At 35.1% G+C, this 12689-nt stretch overlaps 1 protein-coding gene across 11 annotated transcripts in view; it reads right to left on the reverse strand.

Moving 5' to 3' along the window:
* Ih (I[[h]] channel) overlaps nucleotides 1-12689 on the reverse strand; it is an 86382-nt gene that overhangs the window by 24180 nt on the left and 49513 nt on the right. For all 11 annotated transcript variants that reach the window (XM_064137654.1, XM_064137658.1, XM_064137656.1 and 8 more), the window contains exon 5: nucleotides 755-918. In XM_064137654.1, coding sequence (XP_063993724.1) covers nucleotides 755-918 — 164 coding nt within the window. The remainder of the gene's footprint in view (nucleotides 1-754; nucleotides 919-12689) is intronic.

Raw genomic sequence — 12689 nt, forward strand, 5'->3', positions numbered from 1 at the left:
ATAAGTCGATACAGGCGAATAATCAATGATATACTATCAATATATTATCAGGAGGGGGGAAGAAGTGGAAAAATCACAGATTGTGTCATCGTACAGTGACAGACGTGTTGTGCGACCCAATTTCATATTTCGCGCCACTCAAACGCGCATCAAATTAATCCCTGGGTAATAACGAAATGTCAAGGAGGCCCACACTGAGTGTGTCCCTTGATACTGGGTTAAACAATGGTGTTATTGTTGCTGTGAGCGAGTGAATAGAAGTGGTTGACGCGAATTTCTTAGCTTCATTCATTATTCTTTAGAGTTTCATTTACTCAGCAGTTGTTGACATGCAATTCTTTTTTTTTTCTACTTCAAACATTGAATGAAGGACATGTTGAAAGTTCAAATGAGTATTTTGACTGATTAGAATTTTTTTAACGGGATAAAATCCTCAATTTATCGTAAAATCTCGAGCTCTCTATTAAATTTGACTCTTCAATCACAGGATAAATTTCCAAAACCGAATAGACTCAATTTTTTTATTAATTAATACTCCATAAGTGAATTTACAACAATCGTTTCGATTAAATTGACTTGAAATCAACAATTTTCATGAATTTTCCTCCAAAATTCTGATTTTTTAACTAAAAAAATTCCACTTCAATTAATTCAATTTTTACGAACTTAATTGACTTTATAAATTAATTTCAAATTACCTATTGAATTGACAACCCCAGTGATTAATAATTTATAATCGTTAATGATTAATTACCTGTTCTAAAGTTGACAACAATATCTACGAGGAATATCGTATCCGAAAGGCAGTTGAAGGCTATCCATCGGGTACTTAAATCGTCGTTGAAAAAACTAATTGCAACTGGGAGAATAATCAAGTTGGCGACGAGAAGTAGCAGCATACATAGGTCCCAATAAAATCTGAAATAAATAAATAAATTAACGATAAACAAATTAATAAGTAAAATCAAGTCGTAAATTCCTAATGATATCAGAAAAACCGATCTTCTATAATCGGGAATATCTCGTGAACAAACGAAGCGAATTCCCTGAATCTGGGCTAGTTTTAAAGATAATGAAAAGCCCTTTAAATTGGTGTTAAATAAATTAAATTTCACTCAGCCAATCCCGAGATATTCCACATTAAATGTTGACTCCAACTCTTCGAAATATTTCTCACTCATTTGAAACTGACATTTTACCCCTCGTTATTCTCTTAATTGGACTTGTTTTTTAATTTTAAAAACTGATTGACGTGTTATTCAACCCCTGGGGATGTCACTCACACCCCAAGTAACATAAATATTAAATAATTAACGGGAAAAAGGGTGGAACACGCATCGCCGGTTACCCACCACTTAGAACCGAGTGAACCCTCGATTACGTTTCAACAGGTGGTCTCACCCCTTCTCATTCCATTTTTTTTTTTTTCACCCCCCTCTCGGGCCGAATGAACTGGAGAAAATCCGAGAAAAGTTGGAAAAGCTCGAATCAGCGTGAGGGGGAGGTGATAAAAGGGGTTGAATGAATGGTAAATCACCTGAAAATTCACGTTACTTCATTTTAATAATGGGAATTGTGTTGGATATGAAGGGGTTGTGGGGGTGGAAATGTTGAAAAGCTTTCACCCGGGTGTAATGAGGAATATAAAGGTAATACTTGAGGGCTTTTGCCCTACAAAGGTACCACTTATGGCCATCTGACACGCGATGTTAGAGAGTAAATACTGCGATGGTGATGCTGCGAAGTGTTTTTTTATTTATTTACGGGTCCATTTATTTATTTATTTCATCAGGTGGCTGTTCATTTAGCTTAGGAATGACCGGGGGTTATTGTTTATGCAATAAATAGGCGAATAATAATTTATTTAACGGAGTAAATAAGTGGTAGAATTCAAAATCCCTCAAGTGTTCTCCATTGTTTAATTAATATCTCGGAATCTATGGAAGATAGCAACATTTTTGTTAGAACCTTTTTTGTAGATCATTTCAAGCCCTACAACAAATGTCATGACAAAAATATCGCTATCTCCCTTAGATTCAGAGATATTCGTCATAAACTGGTCAGTCCCCTCTCTTCGTTTACCACTCCCCTGTCGATACAACTATCGAATGTATCGGTAATCAATTATCGGTGATCGTCCATCGCGATTTTTTTGCGTCACGTTGATGTCTTGAGAGAGACTTTTATGGGGTAAATTTCACCTGTAATTTTACAGCCCTCTGAATATTTTAAGACTTAAAAATTAAGTCGTTCAGTCACGTTTCGGTCGTTTACTTGTAACAAATGAAAAAAAAAAATTCTCCTCACGAACGTCATCTTCGGGTCGACTATTCCTGGATTTTTATTGAGTCCCCAGAAAATCTATAGCACTTGTACATTCCCGACTGAACGTAAAAACGGATTTTGTGGCGGTGTAATACCGTAATAGGATTAACATCAAGTCCGGAATATCGAGCTCTTCCGGTTCGCATTTCTACACAATTTTCAGTCGAGATTTCATCCCCATCGAGAGGAAACAAACCCTCGATGATCCTTTGTCCATCAGAATAATTTCAATCGGCCGATATATCCTCCCTAAATATATCCCAAGACGTCAATTCGTATCGATTGATTATTACTTCCGGTACAAGTGGATCCGTTATTGTCTGCGGTCCATCCGCACTTCGGATGGAAATAAAATATCTGAGATTATTTCTATTTTTATCAGCGACTATTCGACTATTTTTCGGAGGGGGTGAGGTCATCTAACTCGGGAAATGTTTCCTTGAGGTCAGGATGAGAAGAAAAAAAAATTTTAAGTGAAAATTAAGAGGAATTTTAATTGAAAACGAATTTTCAAAGAAAATATATTTAGATTAATTGATTTTAACCGATTAAATTTTAATTTATTGTTCGATCTTGAATTGTTAATGAAATGATTATTTTATTTGATAGTTTATTCCCCTAAAAACTCCATTTTTCATCCCTCGTACAGTGAAATCATCCCCAATTCTCCCAAAAATTTTAATCCAAATTTTCTCTCTTTCTCTCTCACAAATTTTAATTATTCACTAAATTAATTTATCACCAATTATTGTATCTGATAATTACCACCCCCTAAAGCTCCACTTCTCCCCCCTCATCCCGTAAAATCATCCCCAATTCTTCCGAACATTTCAATCCAATTTTTCTCCCTCCAAAATCCAAAAATTTTCTATTAATTAAAACCCACCATTCGATCTACTCTCGTAATTATTTTTTTATAATTATTTGACGAACTCTATCACTTGGGGGATCGATTAGGGTTGAGGATCGTCGACAGCCTCCACCTGGCACAATACGCATCATAATAAATTGTTAGTGGTGAGTCGACAATGTTATCACTCGTTGACAATGATGAGGGGGTCATTATGGGACACGAGAGGATGCTGACGTAATCAAGTGGACAACATCACTCGGCGATTTATGGGCGCGATTCGCTGGTGTATATCATTATGGGGGTGAAGGGGGGAGACTTTCACTTGGTGGCAAAATCATTGACCGAGAGGTTGACGAGAAGATCATGAACAGACGAACAGATGTTTTGAAATTAGCGACAATTTTTTTGGATTAGTGTGGGAGAAAAAATTACGTCTGCGTAATAGGGGGTGGGGTGAAGCTCTTAACGAGTGTCTAGCAATAGTAATTATGCAAATGATATTTTAGAATTGATTTAACAAAGAAAAAAAATTAATTGTTGAGTTGTGAGAGAAATATTTGATTCAGAAAATTTTGAATTTGACAAATTAATTTTTTATGATGGGGAATAGATAATAAATTAGTGAGGTTCGGTTCATTTGGCCTTCCGCTGTTTTAAATTGGTAATTATCCCGACATTCCTAATGTCTTACCCAACGTCTCGTTAAATAGTAAAAATTCTCCAGTTGCAAATTAACAAAACGAGAATTCTTTTCCCCATCTCGTGATAATAATGTTCGCAAATGATCGTAAATGTCTTGTGATACGTGTTTGTGGGTGGCGTGTGGGTCATGAACAGGATTACTCACACCATCGAGAGACATCAGTGTGAGTTGATGAATTAATTAATTGAGTTACTCTCAATTGCACCTCTTTAGGGGACATGTATTCTTACGATCGGTTGAGTTTTAATTGAGGCGTCAAGACCGCTGCGAAATCGACCATGTTTTGTTGGTTTTTTCATTCCGATAATTACCAACAGTCATCAAGAACTAATTCCACTAAATTAATCAACAAAAAATCGAAGGGAACTAATTAATTTCCATCGATTTATCGGTATTTTCAAGTCTTGTGTTTTTGCCTCGTGTTTTTTCCGTCATATCTCCGAATCTAAGAGAGATAGCGAATATTTTGTTATAACAATTGTTGTAGCTCTTACTTCGCTCAACAAAAAAGGTATCAATAAAAAATTTCGTATCTCTCCTAGACTCCGAGATATTCATCAAAAACTGGTCCGCCGTCAGAAGTGACTCGATTTAACCGTTTCATTAATCAATTCCCCCACTTTTCTTCTAATAACAAATGATAAAAACATAAATAAACTGTCGTGATTCCTCGCGTGATGTCAATTGACTTTTTAAATCACAAACGACACGTTTTGTCAATTTACCGAGTTATAAATTGCAATAATTTCTCGTCGCACTTTCAGGTGGGAAAAATCCCAAAGATTTTACCCCACAGGAACATTTTTAAACAATGAAATTCACCTGATTGTTTATTTACGAGCTCCAGTACCTGTGGGGCCTGTTAATCTCGGTCTTGTAGAATATTTATACCACTTTCTCAGTCCTTAGGCCACGACCGTGGCCCACTGAGATCAGAAAATCCTCTTCTCCTCGTCCTTTATCAACATTTCGCAAGTCATAAATTCACTAGATATATCTAGTAACTATTTCTGTATGTAATGCACATATAGAGTACATAAATAGGTATATTTGTACGTGTTGGGGGCATTGATGGAGCGATCTATATCCGGTATGAATACCAATTTTCGTTGGTCAAAGCCTGCCCCAAGGACGTGGCAAGAATTGACATTTAAATTTTATTTCAATGTATTGACCTTCGATTTATGAAGTCATTAGCCACTGGCTCCATGAATACTCGTGATTAATGCACATTGGGGGGTTGGGGGAGGGGGAGGATTACTCATTTTACCGGATTTTGAAAGCAGGCGAGTGAAATTTCACGTAAAAATAATAAATTTGTTCGGTTTAACACGCGATAAGCGACGAAAAATCGTCAGAAATTTAATTTGTTTTTTGGTAAATTGTTATGTAATATAATTTCGCAGTGTAAAATATTTAATTATTATTATTTTTAATTTTGAAATGATTTTTGATGAGTGGAACAACAAATTTTGCAAAGAAATTTCACTCGTTTTGTTCACACGATTTATTTATTGAAAATAAATTAAATTTGTTGAAGGATTTTTGCGAATGAATATTATTGGTAAATCATCCCTTAGTATTATTCACCCCTTGTTCCACTTGTTTATCTACTTGATAAAATCTGCATGAAGTGATGAGATGAGAATATACGATGGGAACGATAGGATCGATCGATCGATGGCAGTGGTCGATCGTTGAATCTCATTTTGCAATCCCCGAGACGATCGGGTCCAGGGGGGTTGAGATATAATGGATGTATATCCAGTCACTGGGAGCTTTACACCCCCGTTTCGTTGTAGTCGTTTGCTCAAAGCCTCTCAGCTTTATTTGCATAGCACAACCGATATATTTCATACCGAACGCCTCTCGCAATATCGATTCGCAAAATATCGTATGCGACTTATGAATATCGTGATTCATTCAGTTTTGCAAATGAAATTTTATGGAAAAAATTCGCGAATCAACAGCCGATTTTTCTTTTATTTCGTGAAGTCAATTTTTAAAGTTTTATTTTATTATAATTTTTAAAAAATTATTTAATTCAATTGTTACTATTTGTTGACGTTTGAGGGAGTTAACTGTCAAGTTTGTTATTTAAAATATGACAAGTCATGGGATAAACGTATAAAAACCCTAAAAAAATATTAAAAAGTCAAATTTTATTTTTATTTTTTCCTTTAAATTTAAAAAAAAAAATTAAACAATTATTTTATCGGTTGGAAAATTTATGGAACGTTCAATAACTTTCGTATAAATTTTATTTCACATTTTGTCTGTCAACAATTGTTTTTTTAACCCTTCGAACAATTTTAAAAATTTTTATTTCACTTTATCGTTCCCCATAAATTTTTTTTTCACAATCTCCCCTCCCCTCCCCCCCTTTCTTATCAATTTCCATCAATATCGAGTATTGTTGACTGTTCGATATTGACTGATTTCATCGGTGAACCAGAAACTTTGGTGTTACATAACGGAACCGGTAGGAAACCATTGGCTACATTGTTTAAATTCGCAAACTACGTAATGACGGGACTAGCCGACGATGTATGACGTGAGGGAGTCAGTTCAATTTGTCACCCCAATCACGTCGGCACCGGTTCAAAAGCCGACATTAACATAAAACCAAATTTTCCACTTCTAATTTCAATTTTTTCCTGAATTATTCGCAATTCGATAACGAATTTTCTTTGTACGAATGAGATATTAATATTTCACTGCAATCGAACGGTTCGATCATGCTGATTGGAAAATCTGGTATTCCCTCACCTTATTCCTAACACATTCATCCGATATTTCCTCATTTTCCCGGGAAAATTAATCGCCGAGAATATTTGAAAATTTTTCGATTGGAAAACGTTATTTATCCGGCAACTGGTACCGTACGATTGAAAAAATCGTACCTCGTGAATTATTGGTAATTCAGGGGTTGAATTATTCAATGACCTGAGTAACTGCGGGAAAAATTACGTATTCGAAGGGCCTAAAAATCCTCATAATTAGTTAATAATTATTTATTTAATAAAAGAAAAAATCCAGTTTCCTCTAATTCGTCCATTAGCTCTTGAATTTTCCTCGACAAATTCCTTCCCACGAAACTGAATAAAAAAAAAATTCTTTTGCATATTAAAATATTCCCTCTCCCACCCCTCACCCTGACAATTATTCATTCAAGAGGTCATAACAATTTTCCACCTCCACTTGAAAAAAAAAACCACTCAAGAAAAACAAATGTCTCAAACTATCCGCATTCGTATGTAAATTATCAAATATCCCAGGCACTCATTGAAGACAATTATGCAAATAAATGAAATAGCGTTGGAAAACTGTAACTCAACCCAACTTTCGAGGTCATCCCAGCATCACCAAGAACCAGTTAAACCCTGAAAAGATTTCCGTTAATAAAATTCTTATGACGTTAACAAAAAAAAGATAAAAAATTTTCCAAAAATTCATTTCCTCCCCTCAAGTATTTATTTATTTAATTATACAGATTTTAATTATGACAATCACGTTTAATTATATTTTGCTCGTGACCTTGAACAAACTCCCCTAATAATTAATAATTAATAACTAATAATTAATTATTTAAAATCCCGAAATTTCCGATTTTCCTGAAGAAAAAATTTCATTTAATTATTTAACTCGATAATTCGACGTTATAATCAAGATAATTATGTTTTAAAACAATATAATTAATGCACAATAATTAAAAATATGTAGGGCACCCTCAGTAATTAAAGATTTAGCAAAAATAATTTTTTTTTGCTTTTGGATTCGAAATTATCGAGTGCAAAAAAAACTCGATAATTCTCATAAAATTCGAATGTTAAACAACAAATTCCCGTGAACATTTTCACGTACAATTTCCATCAGGTAATTGATCAGGAGAATTAAAGCAAACAGGTTCTGGTGGTGGGATCGACCCAGTTTTTTTTTTTTTCCCTCCTCCGTTGGCCCAACGAAGGTCAGCATCGATTGGTCGAACTGGGGAGAGTTGATGCACATCCTGGGATTTTAGGGCACATCACGTTTTACAATTTCAGGGGGAGAAAAAAAAAATATATCAGGGGGTGAATCCCATGGGTGTAGACCTGCGATATACTCCATTGCATTCACCTGACCCTGATCCTCTTTCACGTATTTCAAGGTGAATGGTAAACTCGTGGTGCAGTGGGTTATGGAGAACGATCGTGTCAACGTGATTACGATCATCCGGAGAGTGTTTTATTCACCGGTTACAACCGGTTTTTACGGTTCAATGGAGATCATTGAACGGCGGGTCGATAGTGGATCAAAGTCGTATAAACGTGACACGAGGGGTTGAGGTATTTAGGATGTGGTGGGGGAGAATTTATGCAAAAATTTCTTAAAATTCCCGATCGCCTCCAAAAAGTGAAAAAATCAAAATAATTTTTAAAGTTTCCTGTATTGAATTAATTCGATGTATTTCCTACATTATCGACCTGTCGATAAGGTAGGGAATACGTTGAAGTATGAGAGTTAATTACTATTTAATTAGATAATTTAAATTATTTTATTTTAATTGTTTTTATTCTCCTTCAGATTTTTTTTACGGGATTTTTTGATACATCGCAGCATTTATTTATTAATTATCATTAAGATTTTGCAAAATTCTCATTAATGACACCTTAAATACCTCAAGGATAACAATGAATTAACAAATGAATTTTAACAATTTTTTTTCCCTTTTTTTTGCGACTGACAGAAGCGATCGAATGGTAAAATCGTTACGAATAAACAAACGTCAGTGGGATTTTAATTAATGAGTATTAATTAATTGTATTGTCCCAGTGTCTTAAGCTATTAATCCCCCGGTTATTTTTCCTGTGGTATTTTCCGCGATCGCGTGACTCCCCATACAAACAAACAATTATCCTCTTGCTCCACATTTAAACGGTTAATTGGATTTTTTTTTTTCTGTCGGAATCGATTAGTGGTAATGACCGAATTGATCAAATCATCGGGGATCGATGGGGGGTTTGACACGTCAATGCAACCATTAGTACTTCGAATGAGTGACACTGCGTAATTATTAATAATTATCGTTTCCTGCATGTGTCATTATTTTTTATTTATTCGTGAATAACTTGATTCAATGAATCTCATTATCGCTGTGATTACGCGGTAAAAATTAATGTGATAATCACGTTTGTTATGAAATTGCAATGGATTTTCATCGTTTGTGAATGACATTCTCGTCCGGTTATTGCATTCCACGAATTGTTAACGAAAAATCTGATTCACTGGTATTTTTAATGAGAAGAAAAAAAATTCAAATTATCGAAGAGTTTATCGATTATTTTCGAGATAATTTACACAATAAAAAATATTCTATCTATTTATTTATATAAATAAATAGATGAATAAATACATAGACAGCAAATTCATCCAGAATTTTGTAAAAAACATTAACAATTGATTAAATTTGTAGATTAATTTGGGAAATTTTGAATTTTTTAGGGAAAAAATTGAAAAAATTCCTGGTTAATCATAAATATTAAATATTATTTAACATTTGTATAACAATTGTATGAAGAAAATTACCAGCAAGTGACACTAATCAGTTGTTGTCTCACACAGTGTGAAAACCGCACCACAAATCACATATTGACCCGTTAGATTATTATTACAATGGAGCAAAAAAATAATCGTGAGGTTATGAAACTCGTGCTCCAGTTTCGATAGTATTTTATGTGCGGTGAATTCACACTGGAATTGTCGATCTAGGCTGAGTTCTCCATTTAAAGGGGCGGGTAAACATAAAGTTCATCATAAAGCACGAGTTATGGGTAATAAATGTATTTGACGAGGTTCGCTCCTTCATCAGGTGTTTCCACATTTTCCAAAAGCCTTTCAATCATTTTTCCACTGTTTTCCCACGTTCAGGGGATTTTTAGGAAATTTCCACAGGACCTCAGAGCCAATTAACATTAAAATTAATGAAATTTCCAGTGCGAACTCCCGAATTCAGCAGCAAACTGGTAAAACGAAGAATCATTTCTGATTATTGCCCAGTTTTTAATCGATATCTCGAAAAGGGGGGGAGATAGCAGAATTTTTGTTGGGACCTTTTTTATGGGGCTAATTGAGGGCTACAATAAAGGTCATGACAACAATTTCGATATCTCCCTTAGGTTCGGAGTTATGGGTCAAAAAGTCGGCTCAGAAATACCTCGTTCTCCAGCTTTCGTTTTTGATGGGATAAATTTCTCTTGAAAACGGTAAAAAGGCGTCGAAAAGTGGTCCCTTCGTGATTCTTCCAGAAGGGTGGGGTGTTAGAGTTTGTTTGGGTGAAAAACGAACCCTAGGAATTGAAAAAAAAGTCCCTGAATAACCCAAGCCCCGAGGATATTCCCGTTGCAACCGGATGTTTTTTGTAACATACACGAGGAGTGTTGAGCGTCAATTTATGGTACTCCTGGGAGAAGAGAGATAACATCTTTGTATGTTGAAGAAACCTGGTTTTAGTTTTATTCTCCGGTGTAAGAAAGAGAAGAAACTTATGTTGAGTATCTCCGGAATGTTTTAACGTGCGTGACAAAACGTTCTGTTGGAAAAATTCTTGTCCTTATGACGTTAATTTACTTCCATGAATTTAAATTTGTTATGCCATTACCTCGAATTTTCATAGGAAACACCTCATTCCTCAGATGAAGCCCTTCAGGGGAGTGTCGGCCGCCCGAGGCTTGAAATACAGAATTTGCGTCGGCAAAGGCACGCGACGATGTGAATATTTTCCAAGCAAATGCAACACGATTTTCAATAATCGATTACTGATAATCGACTGAGTGAAATTGAACGATTTTTTTTTCATTTTGAAGATCTTTTCATTGTCTTCAAAATGAGACGTGACTCATCAAAATCGCTTCGTTCAATCACCCGTTATGCCCCGATCTTTCGCGACTTCATTAAGACTCGAAACTTCTCACGGAAAAGTTCTGTTTTTCCACACGAAATTAGGTTTTTCAGGCAATTTCCCGGGCTTTAATTACAGAACCCCTTTCCCTCCCCTCCCCCACACTAAAATAATTAAAAAAAAAAATTAGCGATAAATTTACGAGGACAGGGCTCTTCATCATCGCATTTCCGCTCCATAAATTCCGTCAAAGTTTCTCCTGAATCATTTTTTTACCCGACTTTTCGCCGACGCTGATGCAGAACAGGGAACAATGAGCCGAATATTATACAGTTGACTCACTGTTGGCCCCCGGACAACCCAAGGAGGCGTTATCAACACAAACACAAGCCCCCGAACCCATCACAATAGCCCACCCCCTAATCAAATAATTATTTCAAGATAATTTTCAACAGCTGAACCCTCCAAGACTTTAATAATATCTCTCATTAAAACTCAATGCATTCCAATCATAACAATCCACTGGACAAACTCACACATGACAATTGACAACGGAAAAAAAAAAAAATCTCGTAACACTGCAATTGATATGAGTTAAATGTCAGAGATGACATTGTGCCTTAATTCACGGCTCATCAGTCTTAATCAGATAATTATTAAGGAATCACCAGTGCTTCCTATTCCGGACACTTCGTTCTGATGATGACGAGGGTTGGGGGGGAGTGTCGGGGGACGAATGGAAGAAGAGAGTGAGGAGTAATGACGCGGCTCCATTATTTAGAAGAAAAAGAAAAATGTGAGGGGACGAGATGAGGCTGGGGTATATATTCCAATGGCGTTTGTGGAGGGGGAAAGGGGGGGTTCACACCCTTTTTTTTCACGTCTGCATTCCCTCTGTCATGAGACATATGTGGGGATGACAGTTTGTCAAGGTCATGTACCTGGTGGGATTAAAAAGATGAGGTTTTTTAATTTTTTTTGAAGGAGAAAAAGAATTTTTGAATTAATGAGATGCAATATAATACAATATAATATAATGTAATATATTATATTATATTACTTTATATTATGATATGTTATATTGTATATTATTTATTTAAATTAATTTAAAGTGATGAAAATCGAAGTTTTCAGAGAATTTATCATTTTTAATGATAATTTTTTCCAATAATTAAAGTAATAGACGTTCTTTCATTGAATTAATTACGGAAATCTTAATGTTTATGGAAATATGATGAGTCTATTTGTGAATAAATCAATAACGGAAGTCAGCATCAGCTATAAATAATATATTCATGGCACTTGGAGATAACATGAATTTTGCTCGTGTCGTCTATCTCCAGTAATTCTCCACCTCCTACGGCACCAAAAATATGTACAGGATGTGGGTTATTTGGCTCGACAACGGGAATGGAATAGGTTTTCCAGATGGTTTGATGCCTTGCGGCCATTCCACGTGTTCTCACGCTGCGTTGGACATTTTCGGGTACCATTGAGATTTGGCATTGGGTTTAGCACTGACACGTTCAATCAGATGAGTCAATGAAATGTCTCGAGTCGCTCCCAATGATAAAGGGAACTGATAAAAAAATTTCCGATATCAATTATCCAGTGGAGGGAACTCGAAAAGAAATTTTGTGATGAAAAAAAATGTCTAAATTCAATTTTCGGAGGGGGAAAGGGGATGAAAAGATGAGAATTTATTTTTTATCAATTTTTAATTAGAATATTCTTTGAAATTCCGAGTTTTTTTTTAACTAAAAACGATAAATATCATTTCAAAATTTAAAATTACACTTCAAGATAATATTCCCTCACATAATGTAATCAAAATATTTTTTTTTGTTGTCGTAAATAGTCGGAAACGTTCGCAGAAACCGTAAAATCTGTTATTTCCAACTAAAATAATAATTCTATTTAACTCACCA

Source organism: Diachasmimorpha longicaudata, chromosome 19 (assembly GCF_034640455.1).
Source record: "Diachasmimorpha longicaudata isolate KC_UGA_2023 chromosome 19, iyDiaLong2, whole genome shotgun sequence".
In the NCBI taxonomy this organism is placed as follows: Eukaryota; Metazoa; Arthropoda; class Insecta; order Hymenoptera; family Braconidae; genus Diachasmimorpha; species Diachasmimorpha longicaudata.